General features: G+C 43.0%; 1 protein-coding gene across 2 annotated transcripts in view; it reads left to right on the plus strand.

Moving 5' to 3' along the window:
* The window catches only part of PGAP1 (post-GPI attachment to proteins inositol deacylase 1), a 1,296,519-nt gene that overhangs the window by 247,156 nt on the left and 1,027,244 nt on the right, over positions 1-22,119 (plus strand). For both annotated transcript variants that reach the window (XM_040441657.1, XM_040441658.1), the window contains exon 6: positions 17,661-17,713. In XM_040441657.1, coding sequence (XP_040297591.1) covers positions 17,661-17,713 — 53 coding nt within the window. The remainder of the gene's footprint in view (positions 1-17,660; positions 17,714-22,119) is intronic.

The raw sequence follows: 22,119 nt of genomic DNA on the forward strand, positions 1-22,119 counted from the left end.
GAATGAAAAATAGGATATACTAAAACCACATATAAACAAAAAATAACGGCAAAGTTGCTGGGAGCTTTTTCTTTTTATCCCCTGATATACTGTAGGGGGCTATGATACTATTTCGCTGGTTTCTACAACTGTGACCATTGGGGGTTACTCTTGGCCGTAGTGGTGCCCCTAATTCTCTCTCAATGATGCACTGGAGCTCCTAACGTGCTTTTCTTGTTTCACGTTAAATTGCCATAGGGTTATGCACAGTATGGAAATAACACTGGCAGCGTCACCTATAGTAGCAGGGACGTTCCAACCATATTTGCGTAATATCTATGTGTCCGATATTTTATTTGGAGAATAGAGCACTTGATTCGTTCGTCTGAAAAAAGGCCAGGAGGATTTTCTTCTGTTCAGTGATATGGATTATAGGATAGTCTCACTAATCTCGTTCAATCCATATGGAGCCATGGTATCTAATTGGTAAATCCAATATTCCTCTCTACTCTGGAGGCTACTAAACCTATTATATGGATTGTCAGGTTTGTTGAGGTAAAAGTTGTACTATTGTGTGTGATCATAGCACAGCACAGGCAGCGTTTTACTTCACATTTAAAGCTGCCCGCGTTTTTTTTTTATGGTATTACTTTGTATCCTGATATGTTGCTTTGGTTTAGTTGGAGCAAGAGTACTTTTAATTGTAGGTGCTCTTCTATAAATAATTACAGGCTTTTTTGGAAGATGTTTTTCAAGGTAGGGGTCTTGTCTCAGAATATGCCAGTGCTTTGTTAGTATTGCACGAATGGCTTTATTAGAGGTATTGTATTGTGTAATAAGGTTTAGATGTTTTTCCGTTTGTGTTTCTTCTTCCTTTACTTTGCCCATCAAACATTTTTTTTTTTTTCTTTGAGCGCTCCTCTGATGAGCATTTTTTTAAATCAATTTCCTTGGGTATCCTTTATCTATAAACCTTTTTTGTATAATTTTTGCTGGTAAGAAGGGGTGGGGCTCTTGTATTGGCAGTGAACTAGGGGTAGGATTTGGGACAGGTCTGTCTGTGATGTCCTTAAGGTGGAACTGTCCCCAAGGCCCATATTTATCAGATGGATATTTCCTCAAAACGTTCATTCTCAAGTCTGTTAGTTGGGGGATTCTATTGTCAGTATTAATGGATGACAACCCAGGGGCCCCCCTTTGACATGTTCTGAGCTGAGTTTTTCCCATATTCTTGGTATTTAAATACATTCTGTTTACAAGAGGTTTTCCCGTTTTTATCCTTTCTTTGCATCCCCTCAGCTGGTTTGTATCCCCAGCTGACTCCTGTATTAGTAAGTACATTGGACCAGGCTGCACAGTACTCATTATTGGTCCTGGTGACACATACATAGTATTGCAGGAAAGCAAAATCAAACATTGAACTGTCATGACATCTGCAATCAGCAACATCACAGAAGTAAAATTCAAAGACCTGTATTGGCTCTGTGGTATTTACCCAGAAGACCCATGTGCCACTCGAGGCATCTGAGGCCCAGTATGAACATTGGGCTGTATACGCTCCCACAAGACCCACACCCCCTCCCAACAGCAAGACCAGAAAAAAAAACATTCTCAGCCTCTGGATGGGGAGCTGGAACCTTCTTACAGTGTGAATCGTGTGTCCAGGACGTCTTCCCCTCGAGTTTCACAGACGTAGGAGTAGTTAGCAGAACCTCAAATGGTGGTAGGTTGTGGTGGCTCACTAGCAAGTAGTTAAAGTATGGTGCTGCAAGCTCATATAGAGGGAATCACCCCACCCTCTCTTAAAAGGCAAATGTAGTAATAGGAAAATGAGCGAGCACTCATACACTTGGCAACCAAATTGACATGTGCAGAAAATATTTATTAAATCCCCATAAAATACAAGTAATACAATTTATAAAAACAATGTAGCAATAATATACAACATTACAATCACATATATTGTGGTAGATATGATCGATACTATATTCGATAAAAATATATTCAATAAAAATATTCGATAAATTGAATGGTAGAAAATTAATTGTTGAAATATTCGATAGAATATTCGATACCACTCAACAATGTCGATAAATTCAATAATATATATCACACCAAAAAACTTCAAGTATATGCTGTTATTTGGGAAAGAGGGGGTATTATCTTCTAGAGCTCTATCCCAATTTGGGAAACTGAATGTCACTGAAAAGGTTGTAGGTGTATTCACTGGGAGAGCAATATGTTCATAAAGTGTCCACAGGAATCCTGATAATGTGAAAAGTCTCTTATAGCATATCCTTTTAAGGTCGATATGGGCTTTGAATTGAAGAAAACTTTAAATCGATATTTGGCTTACCGTCTAGCGTCTGCTGTCTCCCTATTGCTTCAATGGAGCTTTAAATATTTGCCGGCTTATTCAGTCGCTCCATACAGCAAGCTGGTTTAAATTTCGCGGGAGTTCCAAAGATCGCGGGAGTTGCCACTCTGTTTCGCAATTTCCTTCGGTGCAGCTTTCGACGATAAGAATAGTTAATCCTTTACTGTAGAAATTTTCTTCTGTATGGCCATACAGTATTATCAGAGGCTTTTCAATGCAGGTACATCACTTGTTTCACCATACGCGCTTCGGGTAGATTCGCTCTCCCTTCCTCAGTTTGTGAGATGGAGAGCGGAACGCTGCCGTGTGACATGGTTGAGATGCTTGGTGACGGAGGTGGTGGTGTTGGTGGTACATCCTCTGTTTGCTGGGCGGCAGGTGCCAACGTTCCTCCAGAGGCGGAGGAAGAGGTCGAGGCGGCGGCAGCAGCAGAAGAGGTAGCAGGGGGAGCCTGAGTGAGATCCTTGTTTTTAAGGTGTTTACTCCACTGCAGTTCATGCTTTGCATGCAGGTGCCTGGTCATGCAGGTTGTGCTAAGGTTCAGAACGTTAATGCCTCGCTTCAGGCTCTGATGGCACAGCGTGCAAACCACTCGTGTCTTGTCGTCAGCACATTGTTTGAAGAACTGCCACGCCAGGGAACTCCTTGAAGCTGCCTTTGGGGTGCTCGGTCCCAGATGGCGGGGGCCAGTAGCAGACGGACTCTCTTGGCGGCGGGTGTTCTGCTTTTGCCCCCTGCTCCCTCCTTTGCTACGCTGTTGGCTCGGTCTCACCACTGCCTCTTCCTCTGAACTCTGAAAGTCAGTGGCACGACCTTCATTCCATGTGGGGTCTAGGACCTCATCGTCCCCTGCATCGTCTTCCACCCAGTCTTCCTCCCTGACCTCCTGTTCAGTCTGCACACTGCAGAAAGACGCAGCAGTTGGCATCTGTGTTTCGTCATCATCAGAGACGTGCTGAGGTGGTATTCCCATGTCCTCATCTTCAGGAAACATAAGTGGTTGTGCGTCAGTGCATTCTATGTCTTCCACCGCTGGGGAAGGGCTAGGTGGATGCCCTTGGGAAACCCTGCCAGCAGAGTCTTCAAACAGGCTAAGGGATTGCTGCATAACTTGAGGCTCAGACAGTTTCCCTGATATGCATGGGGGTGATGTGACAGACTGATGGGCTTGGTTTTCAGGCGCCATCTGTGCGCTTTCTGCAGAAGACTGGGTGGGAGATGATATGAACGTGCTGGATCCACTGTCGGCCACCCAATTGACTAATGCCTGTACCTGCTCAGGCCTTACCATCCTTAGAACGGCATTGGGCCCCACCAAATATCACTGTAATATCACCAAATATCACCATTCAGAAAATGGACACACAAAAAAATAATTTATTTTTCAAAAATGCTTTATTATGTAAAACTGAAACAAACAAAGTAGACTTATTTGATATCATTGTGTCCGTAACAACCTGCTCTATAATAATAGCACATGATCTACTCTGTCAGATGAATCTTGTAAGAAATTAAAAATAACAAAACGGTGCCAAAACATAAATTTTTTGGTTACCTTGCCTCACAAAAACTTAATATAGAGCAATTAAAAATATGTACCCCAAAATAGTAACAATAAAACTGGTACCTTATCCCCTAGTTTCCAAAATAGGGTCACTTTTTTGGAGTTTCTACTGTAGGGGTGCATCAGGGGGTCTTTAAATGGGACATGGCATCTAAAAACCAGTCCAGCAAAATCTGCCTTCCAAAAACCATGCGGCAGTCCTTTCCTTCTGCTCCCTGTCGTGCGGCCTTAAATCAGTTTACGACCACATGTGGGGTGTTTCTGTAAACCTGCAGAATCGGGGTAATAAATATTGAGTTTTGTTTGGCTGTTAACCCTCAATATGTTAAAGAAAAAAATGTAATAAAAAAGTGATTTCATCTCAATTTTCCTTTAATTGTTGTGGAACACCTAAAGGGTTAACAAAGTTAGTAAAATCAGTTTTGAGTAACTTGAGGGGTGTAGTTTCTACAATGGGGTCATTTATGGGGGGTTTCCACCATCTAAGCCCCACAAAGTGACTTCAGACCTGAACTGGTACTTAAAAAGTGGGTTTTGGAAATGTTCTTAAAAATTTTAAGGATTGCTTCTAAACTTCTAAGCCTTCTAATGTCCTAAAAAAATAAAATGACATTTCCAAAAATGATGCCAATATAAAGTATACATATGGGGAATGTTAAGTAATAAATATTTAATGAGGTATCACTTTCTGTTTTAAAAGCAGAAAAATAGAAATTTTGAAAATTGCTAATTTTATTTTTTCCGGAAATTTGGGATTTTTTCATAAATAAAGGTGAAATATATTGACTCATTTATGACTGTCATGAAGTAGAATATGTCACGAGAAAACAATCTCAGAATGGCTTGGATAAATAAGTGTTCCAAAGCTATTACCACATAAAGTAACGCATGTCAGATTTGTAAATTCTGACCTGGACACTGGGGCATCAATGACCCTTGGTCATGAAAGGGTTAAATACAACAAAGTTATTAATAATGACATAATTACATAATTGATGATCAGTGTAGCTCATAAAGTGTAAAAGGTAGCAGATCACGATTATAACTACATACAAAAATTACATCCGTGTTAAAATTAACCTGTCACCTGGATTTTGGTTATAGAGCTGAGGACATGGGCTGCTAGATCGCCGCTAGCACATCCGCAATATCCAGTCCCCATAGCTCTCTGTGCTTTTATTGTGTAAAAAAAAAAAGATTTTATAGATATATAAATTAACCTTAGATGAGTCCTGAGGGCTCCAGATGGCGACCAAAATTGCCGCCAATGCGACTTAGAATTGCTAAATGGCGACAAGACTGTGTAGTCTTGTCGCCATTTGCGCCTAGATCCTCCACTGCTCTGCATCTTTCACACATGAGGAACTGATATGGGACGCGCTGCTGTCAGCGCGTGCCATGTTCTCCTCAGCAGCACAGGGGAGGAGGAGGCAGTCCCTCCCTCCTGTACCGCTGCTGCTGCCGTTGCCACCAATGGGCTGATAGAAGCGAGGAGGAGGAGAGGGGCTGTTACCACTGTACCACCAATAAATATAGTTTATGCCTGAATACAAACGCAGGCTGCGGATGCCGGCCATATCCCATACCCGGGACCAGCCTCTATAACCACGCGCTGTGATCTGCCACTATTAACCCCTCAGGTGCGGCACCCCAACCCCAGTATTATAAAGTAGAATCATTGGTGCCGCAGTGCGACTCCCCCCCCCTCAGTATTATAGCTATTATAATCATTGGTGGCAGTGGCCACAGGGTCCCCTCCCCCCCCTCCTCATTGGTGGCAGTGGTCCCCTCTGCTCCTCCTCATTCCATTGGTGGCAGTGGCAGTTACGATCGGAGCCCCAGCAGTGTAATCCTGGGGCTCCGGTCGGTTACCATGGCAGCCAGGACTCTACTGAAGCCCTGGCTGCCATAGTCAGCTCCCTGCTGCTGTGTGTACTATGCACAGGGCAGCTGTAGACTGTGAAGTCCTATTCACCCTAATAGAGCTCTATTATGGTGAATAGGACAAGGGATTAAAAGATCCCAGGTTCTAGCCCCTAAGGGGGCTAATAGTTATTAAATAAAAAATAAAAATAAAAAACACCAAAATATTAAGTTTAAATCGCCCCCTTGCCCAATTTTACATATAAAATATATAAACAATAAATAAATATTGCATATCGCCACACCCAAAAAAGTGTGAACTATTAAAATAATCAAAAATATCTCCTTTGCGGTGAACGCCGTAACAGGAAAAAAAAAACGTGCAATTTTCAATTTTTTGGTCACCTTGTCCCGACAAAAATTAGGATCGAACTGTTCTATTATGGTCCAGACGTTCCATAAAATGTGGAATGCACGCGGCTTTTTTTGTTTTATTTTTTTTTCACGTGGTATCGAGTATCACAATACTTTTTATGGTATTGAAATAGTCAAAATTTTGGTATCGTGACAATCCTAGGTAAGAAATGTTGTGTTTTTTTTTTTTATTATACTGTAATTATATGTATTTTAAATTTGGCTAATAAATTTTTCATTTTCTCCATGCTTGAGAGATCCAGCGTTCTATGACTCTGAGCCCAGCCATGCCCACTGCGAAGGAGCCCAGCACCGCCCCGCATCCTCCGAAACTTCTCCTTGCTCTCTGACGTCACTTAGCTAGAGCGCCGTAATCTCGCGATACGCGAGCTAGCGCATGTGCAGTTCGTTCCATGAGGCTGATGCTATCACAGGGAATGAACACTGTGCTGACACTGCGCATGCGCTAGCTCGCACATCGCGAGATTACGGCGCTCTAGCTTTGTGACGTCGGGGAGCAAGAAGGAGATTCGGAGGATGTGGGGCGGTGCTGGGCTCCTTCACAGTGGGCGTGGCAGGGCTCCGGAAACATTAGTAGCCTAATTTACATATATCAAAAATCGTTTTTTTGACACAATAAAAGCACAGAGAGCTATGGGGAATAGATATTGCGGATGTGCTAGCGGCGATCTAGCGGCCCATGTCTTCAGCTCTATACCCAAAATCCGGATGACAGGTTCCCTTTAAAACATGATTAAAGTGGCCACATTTCAAATATCAAACTATTTAAAAATCCAGAAGTACTCAAAATACATAATATAAAGTGCCAAGTGCATTGATAATGAATAATCACCACCTGTGTAAAGGGCCCATTACACAATTGTATAAAATAGCAACCACTTTATTTAATTAAAATCAAAACAAAACACTTACTACAGCGTTGGTGGTTCCAGTGTAGCATAGCGTCCCCCTGTAGTCACTGTGCATATCTCGGCTGTACCCATTCACCACTCACCGGGACACGCGTCACATGACTGGGCAAAGTCATCACGTGAGCGTGCCCTAGGCAACGCAATCTCGTCCGCGGGAGGTAGGAGAGGAACAAGCCCACGATCACCTGATCAGGCCAGTCACATGATCGGGGAATATCTACATAAATGTGGCAATGCAAATAAAAAATACATAAGGCTGGATTGGCTCAGATAGGGCATATTACTACAGGATGTAAAATGGGACATGCCATAAATGTAGATCTATAAAAATATCAAAATAGTTATAATATAGTAATTTGATTAAGATTGTACAGGAGTACCATTAGATGTGGAATATTAACCCCTGATGGGGGAAACCTTAGTTAATGGTGAAGATGGAATATCATCCACTATTCATGGCAAGATGATTCCCTCATTGGAGAAAAGGAGGTACAGGAACTGGGTGCTAGAATTTGCCACTGCCAATGGCCAAATATCCAGAACCATTTATGGACTCCCGACGAAGGGCACATGTGTATGTCCGTCGACGAAGCACCAAATTCTAGTCTCCAAGTGAACTCATAAGGCTGACAATTTCAAATATTCACACACTTAGGACCCACATCTTAACAAAGGAGTGGAAATTCACTGAAAATATTACAACAAATCCTGTACATAATTCCTTTAATAGTAACTCCCAACGGGCCAGTCCAGTCAACTTGTGAAAAAAAAATCGGAATAAATTAAATAAATCATAAAACCGGAACCTTACAACAGTAGTGGTGATGAGTTGACAAAGTAGACCTCAATCTGAGAAAAAAGGAAAAAAATGTGTAAGTAATTATAAAACAAACTAATAAATGAATAAGTGACATCACTACTAGACACCCACAGGATATCTAGGTGAGGAAATTCAACACCAAAGCACTGTGGCCTACCTAACATCTCCGTCGCAGAGACCCCACCTGAACTCAGTGTTCAGACCCTTAGGTCGAAGTTTCTGTAACAGATGAATCCACTGGAGCTCCTTACGCTTGAGAATGAATTCCCTATCTCCCCCTCTTCTCAATAGTGGAACATGATCAAGAATTCTAAACTTCATATCTTTATCCTTATGGCCCATTTCACTGAAATGTTTAGGAACAGGTAGAACTTTCCTTTTCTGTCGAATGGTATATCTATGTTGATTTAATCTCGTCTTCAAGTCCCAAGTGGTCTCTCCAGCATAGAGCAAGGGCATTGAAGAAGATATATCACAAATGTACTGTCACATGTTAAAAAATGGCGAATGTCATATATGTGTCCCCAACGTGGGTTGGATGAACCTGTCTCCTTTAAGCATATATGAGCAGTTGACACAACTCAAGCAGGGATAGCAGCCCACTTTTTTGGAACCAAAATAAGTCTGTGATTTCTCCTTAACCCTTACATCTGTTTTGACTAGTCTGTCACGTAAATTAGGGGGATGACTATAAGACATTAGAGGAGGAGCTGTGAATTCATGGATATGTTTAAGATTGCTGGTTAGAATAGGCCAGTGTTTCCTAATCCTCGCTATGTAATTACTTTGTTCAGAAATGAAGGGAATACACGATGAAGGGGTCTTGTCGATTTCGTACATTAGTAAGATGTCTATCAATGACCTTAGGGGGATAGCCTCTTTGTTTAAGCACTTAAGGACCGGGCTCATTTTCACCTTAAGGACAAAGCCATTTTTTGCAAATCTGACTAGTGTCACTTAATGTGGTGATAACTTTAAAACGCTTTGACTTCTCCAGGCCATTCTGAGATTGTTTTTTGTCACATATTGTACTTCATGACACTGGTAAAATGGAGTAAAAAAAATTCATTTTTATTTATTAAAAAAATACCAAATTTACCAAAAGTTGGAAAAATTAGCAAATTTTTAAGTTTCAATTTCTCTACTTCTACAGGGTGGGCCATTTATATGGATACACCTTAATAAAATGGGAATGGTTGGTGATATTAACTTCCTGTTTGTGGCACATTAGTATATGTGAGGGGGGAAACTTTTCAAAATGGGTGGTGACCATGGCGGCCATTTTGAAGTCGGCCATTTTGAATCCAACTTTTGTTTTTTCAATAGGAAGAGGGTCATTTGACACATCAAACTTATTAGGAATTTCACAAGAAAAACAATGGTGTGCTTGGTTTTAACGTAACTTTATTCTTTCATGAGTTATTTACAAGTTTCCGACCACTTATAAAATGTGTTCAATGTGCTGCCCATTGTGTTGGATTGTCAATGCAACCCTCTTCTCCCACTCTTCACACACTGATAGCAACACCGCAGGAGAATGCTAGCACAGGCTTCCAGTATCCGTAGTTTCAGGTGCTGCACATCTCGTATCATCTGAAGGCAATCGTCTATGCTGTGAAGATACGAGATGTGCAGCACCTGAAACTACGGAATTTACAGTGATATTTGGTGGGGCCCAATGCCATTCTAAGGATGGTAAGGCCTGAGCAGGTACAGTCATTAGTCAATTGGGTGGCCGACAGTGGATCCAGCACGTTTACATTATCTCCCACCCAGTCTTCTGCAGAAAGCGCACAGATGGCGCCTGAAAACCAAGCCCATCAGTCTGTCACATCACCCCCATGCATATCAGGGAACCTGTCTGAGCCTCAACTTATGCAGCAGTCTCTTATGCTGTTTGAAGACTCTGCTGGCAGGGTTTCCCAAGGGCATCCACCTAGCCCTTCCCCAGCGGTGGAAGACATAGAATGCACTGACGCACAACCACTTATGTTTCCTGATGATGAGGACATGGGAATACCACCTCAGCACGTCTCTGATGATGAAACACAGGTGCCAACTGCTGCGTCTTTCTGCAGTGTGCAGACTGAACAGGAGGTCAGGGAGGAAGACTGGGTGGAAGACGATGCAGGGGACGATGAGGTCCTAGACCCAACATGGAATGAAGGTCGTGCCACTGACTTTCAGAGTTCGGAGGAAGAGGCAGTGGTGAGACCGAGGCAAAAGCTTAGCAAAAGAGGGAGCAGGGGGAAAAAGCAGAACACCCCGCCGCCAAGAGAGTCCGCCTGCTACTGGCCACCGCCATCTGGGACCAAGCACCCCAAAGGCAGCTTCAAGGAGTTCCCTGGCGTGGCAGTTCTTCAAACCATGTGCTGACGACAAGACCCGAGTGGTTTGCACGCTGTGCCATCAGAGCCTGAAGCGAGGCATTAACGTTCTGAACCTTAGCACAACCTGCATGACCAGGCACCTGCATGCAAAGCATGAACTGCAGTGGAGTAAACACCTTAAAAACAAGGAACTCACTCAGGCTCCCCCTGCTACCTCTTCTGCTGCTGCCTCGGCCTCTTCCTCCGCCTCTGGAGGAACGTTGGCACCTGCCGCCCAGCAAACAGAGGATGTAGCACCAATACCACCACCTCCATCACCAAGCATCTCAATCATGTCACACGGCAGCGTTCAGCTCTCCATCTCACAAACATTTGAGAGAAAGCGTAAATTCCCACCTAGCCACCCTCGATCCCTGGCCCTGAATGCCAGCATTTCTAAACTACTGGCCTATGAAATGCTGTCATTCAGGCTGGTGGACACAGACAGCTTCAAGCAGCTCATGTCGCTTGCTGTCCCACAGTATGTTGTTCCCAGCCGCCACTACTTCTCCAAGAGAGCCGTGCCTTCCCTGCACAACCAAGTATCCGATAAAATCAAGTGTGCACTGCGGAACGCCATCTGTGGCAAGGTCCACCTAACCACAGATACGTGGACCAGTAAGCACGGCCAGGGACGCTATATCTCCCTAACTGCACACTGGGTAAATATAGTGGCGGCTGTGCCCCAGGCGGAGAGCATTTTTTGCGCACGTCCTTCCACCGCCAAGGATCACAGGGCAACATTCTTTGCCTCCTGTAGCCTCCTCCTCCTACTCGGCTTCTTCCTCCTCTTCTTCCACCTGCTCATCCAGTCAGCCACACACCTTCACCACCAACTTCAGCACAGCCTGGGGTAAACGTCAGCAGGCCATTCTGAAACTCATATGTTTGGGGGACAGGCCCCACACCGCGCAGGAGTTGTGGCGGGGTATTGAATAACAGACCGACGAGTGGTTGCTGCCGGTGAGCCTCAAGCCTGGCCTGGTGGTGTGCGATAATAGGCGAAATCTCGTCGCATCTCTGGGACTAGCCGGTTTGACGCACATCCCTTGCCTGGCGCATGTGCTGAATTTGGTGGTGCAGAAGTTCATTCACAACTACCCCGACATGTCAGAGCTGCTGCATAAAGTGCGGTCCGTCTGTGCGCGCTTCCGGCGTTCACATCCTGCCGCTGCTCGCCTGTCTGCGCTACAGCGTAACTTCGGCCTTCCCGCTCACCGCCTCATATGCGACGGGCCCACCAGGTGGAACTCCACCTTGCACATGCTGGACAGACTGTGCGAGCAGCAGCAGGCCATAGTGGAGTTTCAGCTGCAGCACGCACGGGTCAGTCGCACTGCGGAACAGCACCACTTCACCACCAATGACTGGGCCTCCATGCGAGACCTGTGTGCCCTGTTGCGCTGTTTCGAGTACTCCACCAACATGGCCAGTGGCGATGACGCCGTTATCAGCGTTACAATACCACTTCTAGGTCTCCTTGAGAAAACACTTAGGGCGATGATGGAAGAGGAGGTGGCCCAGGAGGAGGAGGAAGAGGGGTCATTTTTAGCACTTTCAGGCCAGTCTCTTAGAAGTGACTCAGAGGGAGGTTTTTTGCAACAGCAGAGGCCAGGTACAAATGTGGCCAAACAGGGCCCACTACTGGAGGATGAGGCGGAGGAGGATGAGGATGAGGATGAAGCATGTTCACAGCAGGGTGGCACCCAAGCTCGGGCCCATCACTGGTGCGTGGCTGGGGGGAAACGCAGGACGATGACAATACGCCTCCCACAGAGGACAGCTTGTCCTTACCTCTGGGCAGCCTGGCACACATGAGCAACTACATGCTGCAGTGCCTGCGCAACGACAGCAGAGTTGCCCACATTTTAACGTGTGCGGACTACTGGGTTGCCACCCTGCTGGATCCCCGGTACAAAGACAATGTGCCCACCCTATTTCCTGCACTGGAGCGTGATAGGAAGATGCGCGAGTACAAGCGCACGTTGGTAGATGCGCTACTGAGAGCATTCCAAAATGTCACAGGGGAACAAGTGGAAGGCGAAGGCAGAGGAGGAGCAAGAGGTTGCCAACGCAGCTGTGTCACGGCCAGCTCCTCTGAGGGCAGGGTTAGCATGGCAGAGATGTGGAAAAGTTTTGTCAACACACCACAGCTAACTGCACCACCACCTGATACGGAACGTGTTAGCAGGAGGCAACATTTCACTAACATGGTGGAACAGTACGTGTGCACACCCCTCCACGTACTGACTGATGGTTCGGCCCCATTCAACTTCTGGGTCTCCAAATTGTCCACGTGGCCAGAGCTAGCCTTTTATGCCTTGGAGGTGCTGGCCTGCCCGGCGGCCAGCATTTTGTCTGAACGTGTATTCAGCACGGCAGGGGGCGTCATTACAGACAAACGCAGCCGCCTCTCTACAGCCAATGTGGACAAGCTGACGTTCATAAAAATGAACCAGGCATGGATCCCACAGGACCTGTCCATCCCTTGTGCAGATTAGACATTTATAACTACCTCCCCTTAACCATATATTATTGTACTCCAGGGCACTTCCTCATTCAATCCTCTTTTAATTTTCATTTTACCATTATATTGCGGGGCAACCCAAAGTTGAATGAATCTCTCCTCTGTCTGGGTGTCGGGGCCTAAAAATATCTGACAGTGGCCTGTTCCAGTGTTGGGTGACATGAAGCATGATTCTCTGCTATGACATGAAGCCTGATTCTCTGCTATGGGACCTCTCTCTTCTGTCTGGGTGCCGGGGCCTAAACATATCTGACAGTGGCCTGTTCCAGTGTTGGGTGACATGAAGCATGATTCTCTGCTATGGGACCTCTCTCCTCTGTCTGGGTGCCGGGGCCTAAACATATCTGACAGTGGCCTGTTCCAGTGTTGGGTGACATGAAGCATGATTCTCTGCTATGGGACCTCTCTCCTCTGTCTGGGTGCCGGGGCCTAAACATATCTGACAGTGGCCTGTTCCAGTGTTGGGTGACGGGAAGCCTGATTCTCTGCTATGACATGAAGCCTGAATCTCTGCTATGGGACCTCTCTCCTCTGTCTGGGTGTCGGGGCCTAAAAATATCTGACAATGGCCTGTTCCAGTGGTGGGTGACATGAAGCCTGATTCTCTGCTATGACATGAAGCCTGATTCTCTGCTATGGGACCTCTCTCCAATTGATATTGGTTAATTTTTATTTATTTTATTTTTATTTTAATTCATTTCCCTATCCACATTTGTTTGCAGGGGATTTACCTACATTTTGCTGCGCTTTGCAGCCCTCTAGCCCTTTCCTGGGCTGTTTTACAGCCTTTTTAGTGCCGGAAAGTTTGGGTCCTTATTGACTTCAATGGGGTTCGGGGCGAAGTTCGGTTCGAGTTCGGATCCCGAACCCGAACATTTCCCGGGAAGTTCGGCCGAACTTCTCGAACCCGAACATCCAGGTGTTCGCTCAACTCTACTAATATGTATACAATTTTTTTATTTATGTAAGTTTTACACAATGATTTCATTTTTGAAACCCAAAAAATCATGTTTTAGTGTCTCCATAGTCTGAGGGCCATAGTTTTTTCAGTTTTTTGGCGATTTTCTTAGGTAGGGTCTCATTTTTTGTGGGATGAGATGACGGTTTGATTGGCACTATTTTGGGGTGCACATGACTTTTTGATCGCTTGCTATTACACTTTTTGTGCTGTAAAATGACAAAAAATGGCTTTTTTTTACACAGTTTATATTTTTTATTTTTTACGGTGTACATCTGAGGGGTTAGGTCATGTGATATTTTTATAGAGCTGGTCGATACGGACGCGGCGATACCTAATATGTATATTTTTTTTATTTATGTAAGTTTTACACAATAATATCATTGTTGAAAAAAAAAAATCATGTTTTAGTGTTTCCATATTCTGAGCCATAGTTTTTTTATTTTTTGGGCGATTGTCTCAAGTAGGGGCTAATTTTTTGCGGGATGAGGTGACGGTTAGATTGGTACTATTTTGGTGGGCATACGCCTTTTTGATTGCTTGTTGTTGTACTTTTTGTGATGTAAGGTGACAAAAGAATTGTTTATTTAGCACAGTTTATTTTTTACAGTGTTCATCTGAGGGGTTAGGTCATGTGATATGTTTACAGAGCTGGTCGATACGGACGCGGCGATACCTAATATGTCTATATGTCTTTTCCCGATTTAAAAAAAATATATAAATAATTACTTTATTTTTGGAAAGGGACGCTTTTTATTTTTTTATTTGAAACTTTAAATTTTTTTGTAAAACTTTCATTTTATTAACTTTTTTTTTTCACTTTATTTTTTGTCCACTATGGGACAGGGTCTGATCCTTGTTTTAATACAGCACAATACATCTGTATTGTGCTGTATTGAACTGTTAGTGTCTTACACTGTAAGACGCTAACAGTTGCCGCCCTAGGAGACCCAGCCTGGGGGCTGGGCCTCTTAGGCTTCCGTACATAACAGACCCCAAGCCTTGGAAACGATTGAGTCCCCGCCACAGCACAGCGGTGGACCCGATACATCAGGTGAGGGAGCGCAAACCTCCCTTATGCCGCGGTTAGCGCTGACCGCTGCATATGAGGGGTTAATGCATCGGCGTTATCGCTGATGCTGGTGGATGCAGCAGGGATCCGGCGGTCAGTAACCGCCGGATCTCTGCTGCTGACTGGGGGGGACCGCATGCGGGGGGAGGAACAACTCCAGGACAAGCGCTAAGTTCCGGCGTTTGAGGACGAGCATCCTCGTCCTGGGGCGTTAAGGTGTTAAACTTGAGCCATTTGTTGTTAGATCGATAAGATAGATAGATAAATAGCTAGATATGTGACAGATAGAATGATAGGTAGATAGTAAATAGATAGGCGATATATAGATAGATAAATAGATATGCGATATATAGATAGGTTGATATATTTGATAGATAGATAGATAGATAAATAAATAGCTAGATATGTGATATATAGATAGATAGAATGATAGGTATATATTTAGATAGATAGATATGCAATATATATACATAATTAGTTATTGGATAGATAAATAGATGTGTGATAGAATGATAGGTAGATAGGTAATAGATAAATAGATAGGCGATATATAGATAGATAAATAGAAATGTGATATATAGATAGGTAGATATATTTGATAGATAAATAGATGGATAGATAAATAAATGGATATATAGATAGATAAATAGATGAATGTGAGAAATAGATAAATAGATATGAGATTGAGATAGATAAATAGATATATAGATAAATTGATAGATATGTAATAGAATGATAGGTATATAGGCAATAGATATCCAATATATAGATAGATAAATAGATAGCTGGATATATTTATATAGATAGATATGCGATATATAGATAGATATGCGATATACACTCACCTAAAGAATTATTAGGAACACCATACGTCAGAACTGCCTTATTATTAGGAACACCTTTTGCCTTCAGAACTGCCTTAATTCTACGTGGCATTGATTCAACAAGGTGCTGATAGCATTCTTTAGAAATGTTGGCCCATATTGATAGGATAGCATCTTGCAGTTGATGGAGATTTGAGGGATGCACATCCAGGGCACGAAGCTCCCGTTCCACCACATCCCAAAGATGCTGTATTGGGTTGAGATCTGGTGACTGTGGGGGCCATTTTAGTACAGTGAACTCATTGTCATGTTCAAGAAACCATTTTTCCAGTCTTCAACAGTCCAATTTTGGTGAGCTTGTGCAAATTGTAGCCTCTTTTTCCTATTTGTAGTGGAGATGAGTGGTACCCGGTGGGGTCTTCTGCTGTTGTAGCCCATCCGCCTCAAGGTTGTGCGTGTTGTGGCTTCACAAATGCTTTGCTGCATACCTCTGTTGTAACGAGTGGTTATTTCAGTCAACGTTGCTCTTCTATCAGCTTGAATCAGTCAGCCCATTCTCCTCTGACCTCTAGCATCCACAAGGCATTTTTGCCCACATGACTGCCGCATACTGGATGTTTTTCCCTTTTCACACAATTCTTTGTAAACCCTAGAAATGGTTGTGCGTGAAAATCCCAGTAACTGAGCAGATTGTGAAATACTCAGATCGGCTCGTCTGACACCAACAACCATGCCACGCTCAAAATTGCTTAAATCGCCTTTCTTTCCCATTCTGACATTCAGTTTGGAGTTCAGGAGATTGTCTTGACCAGGACCACACCCCTAAATTCATTGAAGCAACTGCCATGTGATTGGTTGACTAGATAATTGCATTAATGAGAAATAGAACAGGTGTTCCTAATAATTCTTTAGGTGAGTGTATATATTTTGGTTTTACACAATAAAGAGCATTTTTTTTAAAGAAATAAATCATGTTTTAGTGTTTCCATTTTCTGAAAGCTGTATCTTTTTAATTTTTTTGGCAATTGTCTTTTGTAGGGGCTCATTGTTTTGTTTGATGAGATGATGGTTTGATTGATACTATTTTGGTGTACATATGACTCTTTTGATCACTTTTTATACTATTTTTTAGGAAGTGCTGCAGTGTATTTTTAGTGTACTGCAGTGTATTTGCATGTACACTTAGCCTGATCAGGCTCAGCTGTACCCTAGCAAGCCAGATGCCTGTGAAGAAGTTTGGTTTCCATGGTAACCATCGGGACATTGCCACAGCAGCGCAACGGCCTGATGGGGAAAGAACTCCCTCAATTTACCTTTCAAGCATCGGGCCACAGCAGAGCAGTGGCCTGATGCTTAGTCGCTCCGTAGAGCGGTCTCTAAGGACAGCGGCATGGAAAGGGTTAAACGTCCAGCCACCGATGTTGGCTGTTTCAAGCAGAATGTCAGCTGTGCGCGCTCCCGTGTGGTTTAAAGGTGTCCATATCCTTTAAACTAATAAGACTCCAGATGAGATCCCCAAAATAAATACAGGACAAGACCAAACCCTCTAAACAAATACCGGACCACTGACAGTTAGGGTCCATTCACACATTGTGCGGCCCCATAAAAATGAATGGGTCCACAATTCCGAACGGAATTGCGGATGTGTGAATGGAGCCTTAAACAAAACAGGTCACATTCTCTTCTGTGGATCTTTGCAGTTCTCTTCACTGGCTTCAGGACCTGCACAGATCACAACACGTGACTGTATCTTTGCAGATCCTTTAACAGTAACAGGACCTGCAGATGAGAGGGAAGTTTGTCTTTTTACAGCCTTTCTGCCTCTGCAATAGGGAGAAATGATGTTGCTTTTATAGTTGATCCAACATTCTTAATCAACTTGAATGAGAAAAGCAGACTACAACTTGTATTATGACGACAATTATTGCTACTACTATATGATGATATTTGTTTGTTTATAGAGTACTGCCATTCCAAGAACATGGGCATCAACAGATCACCTGTCTATTGTGTGGTAAGTACACTCCTCTCTAGGAAATCAGTATTACACCTTTATTTGATGATTTGGCATTACAGGATCAGCTGAATAGTTAAATCGTTATACTGAATAAAAATTAAATACCTCTTTAAAAACTGAATTTTTATAGTTTTTAAAAGGGCTGTCTTTTCTTGAAAACCTCTGTCTTTATGTATTGCTAAAATGTTACTAACCCACAAAAAAAAAGTTAATTTGTCCTTTATACTGCATGATGGAAAAAAAAAATAAAAAGTAGTTGTTTTTTTGTATTTAAATCCCTCTCCCTCAAAATAAAACCTAATAAGTAAGTTATGCATACCCCAAAAATGGTGCCAAACAAGCCTTCATTAGCTACCGCTTTGGAAATATAAACAATGTATGGCTCTTTAATGCAGGTCATTGAGGGATTAATCAATAACTTACATGTATCCAAAAATTAGACCAAGTTCCACATAAAACAAGGCCTCTCGCAGTACATTACATCAAGTACATTAACCTTAAAATGAAAAAAAAATTAAGACCACTGGAAAGCCAATAGGCAAATTTATGCTGGTTTTCAAGGGGGTTGCAAGAAGAATGGTAATTACAGTTACCGGTAATTTGATTTTTCAAAATCTACAACAACACCACGGAGACGGGATCTGTCCTCAGAGACTGGAAGCTTACCAAATAGATGGAGCCCCTCTTACTGCCTCAGTGGTTTACAGAGCCTGAGAGAGAATCTGACCGAAGGTGTCACAAATTCACCTGCGTCTGCACTGGGAGAGACACGCTGCTAATCCATTCCTCCTGGTGACACGACAGCATTATTTGCAACAGGATGCAATGCTCTGTTTCTCCCCACAGCAGGCATGTGTTGGAGGAGACTAGCATTGGGCTAAATTAGAGATGAGCGAATTTCTGCTTATGAAATTCGTTTTCGATTAGTTTAGTGAGTCCTCCTCTGCATAATGGAAATGGAACAGATCCGTTATGCAGCCCTTAGACTTCTATTATGACAGAATGAATAACGGAATACCATTAAAGGCATTCCGTTATGCATTCCGTCATAGATTTGCATTATGGTCTGTGGTAACGGAATCCATAACGCAATTCTGCTTTTACAGTAAACAAATCGCAAACAAATTTCAAAATATGAAATTCGCTCATCTCTAGGCTGAATGCTCAAATACTCTATTCCTATGTGCTAGTGTATCTGACTAATGGAGCACCGAGTCATGACCGATCAGGTTCTGATCCTGCTCTATTTAAACCCCGTCCTGGCCATATACCAGTGCCAGTGATAATCTATGACTTACTAGCTGTGCTCCTGGTTCCTGTGCTTATTGGTTCGTTCCTCTGACCCCGGCTTGTCTTCTGACCACTCTCTGTCTCTTGTTTGGTACTCTGTTGTCCGTCTGGTTCTGACCCATTTACGTAAGACCCTGTTTTTGTGTTTTGTGTCTTGGTGTTTGTCTGTCTCTGCATGTAAGTAGCGCAGGGGCTGTCGACCAGTTGCAGTCTTGCTACCTAGGGCTTGTACTGCACATAGGTAGGGAAAGCAGGCTGGGTTCTAAGTCAAGACTCACTGTCCATGTCTGTTCCTACCTACAGTCGTGGCCAAAAGTTTTGAGAATGACACAAATATTAGTTTTCACAAAGTTTGCTGCTAAACTGCTTTTAGATCTTTGTTTCAGTTGTTTCTGTGATGTAGTGAAATATAATTACACGCACTTCATACGTTTCAAAGGCTTTTATCGACAATTACATGACATTTATGCAAAGAGTCAGTATTTGCAGTGTTGGCCCTTCTTTTTCAGGACCTCTGCAATTCGACTGGGCATGCTCTCAATCAACTTCTGGACCAATTCCTGACTGATAGCAACCCATTCTTTCATAATCACTTCTTGGAGTTTGTCAGAATTAGTGGGTTTTTGTTTGTCCACCCGCCTCTTGAGGATTGACCACAAGTTCTCAATGGGATTAAGATCTGGGGAGTTTCCAGGCCATGGACCCAAAATGTCAAAGTTTTGGTCCCCGAGCCACTTAGTTATCACTTTTGCCTTATGGCACGGTGCTCCATCGTGCTGGAAAATGCATTGTTCTTCACCAAACTGTTGTTGGATTGTTGGAAGAAGTTGCTGTTGGAGGGTGTTTTGGTACCATTCTTTATTCATGGCTTTGTTTTTGGGCAAAATTGTGAGTGAGCCCACTCCCTTGGATGAGAAGCAACCCCACACATGAATGGTCTCAGGATGCTTTACTGTTGGCATGACACAAGACTGATGGTAGCGCTCACCTTTTCTTCTCCGGACAAGCCTTTTTCCAGATGCCCCAAAAAATCGGAAAGAGGCTTCATCGGAGAATATGACTTTGCCCCAGTCCTCAGCAGTCCATTCACCATACTTTCTGCAGAAGATCAATCTGTCCCTGATGTTTTTTTTTGGAGAGAAGTGGCTTCTTTGCTGCCCTTCTTGACACCAGGCCATCTTCCAAAAGTCTTCGCCTCACTGTGCGCGCAGATGCGCTCACACCTGCCTGCTGCCATTCCTGAGCAAGCTCTGCACTGGTGGCACTCCGAACCCGCAGCTGAATCCTCTTTAGGAGACGATCCTGGTGCTTGCTGGACTTTCTTGGACGCCCTGAAGCCTTCTTAACAAGAATTGAACCTCTTTCCTTGAAGTTCTTGATGATCCTATAAATTGTTGATTGAGGTGCAATCTTAGTAGCCACAATATCCTTGCCTGTGAAGCCATTTTTATGCAATGCAATGATGGCTGCACGCGTTTCTTTGCAGGTCACCATGGTTAACAATGGAAGAACAATGATTTCAAGCATGTCAAGTCTGCCATTCTAACTTAATCAGCCTGACATAATGATCTCCAGCCTTGTGCTTGTCAACATTCTCACTTGAGTTAACAAGACAATTACTGAAATGATCTCAGCAGGTCCTTTAATGACAGCAATGAAATGCAGTGGAAAGTTTTTTTTGGTATTAAGTTAATTTTCATGGCAAAGAAGGACTATGCAATTCATCTGATCACTCTTCATAACATTCTGGAGTATATGCAAATTGCTATTATAAAACCTTAAGCAGCAACTTTTCCAATTTCCAATATTTATCTAATTCTCAAAACTTTTGTCCACGACTGTACATGCATTACATAAGGTTAATAGATATATTCGAATATAAAAAGATTTTAGTTTTTTTTAACAAAAGAAAAAAGACAGGAAGCATCGCCTCGTGTGTTGTATCGCTTTAAAATAGTGGTATATAATGAGAGGTAATGTGCTTACCTTTTGCTGTTGTGAGGAGTCACAACAGCTATTTTAGCCTTGATGTTGATATTCACAACCCGAACAGGGGTTGGGTTCCTGACTTGCACTGCTGGAGTGATCTCCGAGATGATCAAAAGAAGAGAAGAAATATGTAGGGAACCGCTCCTTGGGGTACTGTCAACAGATTTGACACATGGTAAGTATAATATAAAAATATAAGCTTTATTGATCACTGCATTTCCAGAGCGAACAGACCCTTTTATCAAGACAGTTAAGATAGAGGGAAACATGTGGGACACAATTTAATAGGACTTTTTTGGCACGCAGGCAAGAGTGAAGGCAGGGGGCATTCCATCTTTGAATGAAACTATTCATAGTGTAGCGCTCCTGCCAGGCCCTTCACTCATTTTTTGTAATTAGCGTTCTTTTAGTAAGTCAACGCTATTCTATTTCTGGTAGCTCAGGGAAACTTGTAATGACATTCTGTACTATTGTTGCCAGCATTGCAACAATTGTTGCAATCAATTTGTCAATAGATATGAGATTCACAATGAAATTAAAATAAAAACAGATAAATAATGGGTAAAAGTTCCTTAATGAAATCATGTAGGGCAGCAGTAGGAACAAGTATTAACAATAATAAATCATGTAGAGCAGCAATAAAGCCAAATATTAAAAGTAATAATTAATAGATAATGTATTTATATTTTATTTAGGGGGGTCATTCATTCATTCATGTTTAATTGTGTATCTAGGGTATTAATTGATATATATTACTTTTTAGTTTATTAAAGGTGTTGTCCGAGTTATATCTATATATGTTACGGTGGCTTATAACATTATTAAAAATACATTTGTAATTTACTCACATAATTTATTCTGCCGTGTTTCTGAATGGCCGATGCGGGTTACTTGACCCCTGACATCATCCACCAGGCTCGTGTACAGGCTTCTCCACGAAACGTCACAGCCTTGTGTGCCTGCCCCCCTCTCTCTCTCCTCTGGCTGCCACAGCTCCTGTGAAGGATTGCACATGCGCAATCCTTATCAGTGCTGGCAGCGGGGTGGAAAGATTCAATGGTGTGCCCGCTGTTTAGTTCCCGGGCAGTGGGAAGAACACTCTGACCTATAGTAAGGGCTTCCTT

This window comes from Bufo bufo, chromosome 7 (assembly GCF_905171765.1).
Source record: "Bufo bufo chromosome 7, aBufBuf1.1, whole genome shotgun sequence".
In the NCBI taxonomy this organism is placed as follows: domain Eukaryota; kingdom Metazoa; phylum Chordata; class Amphibia; order Anura; family Bufonidae; genus Bufo; species Bufo bufo.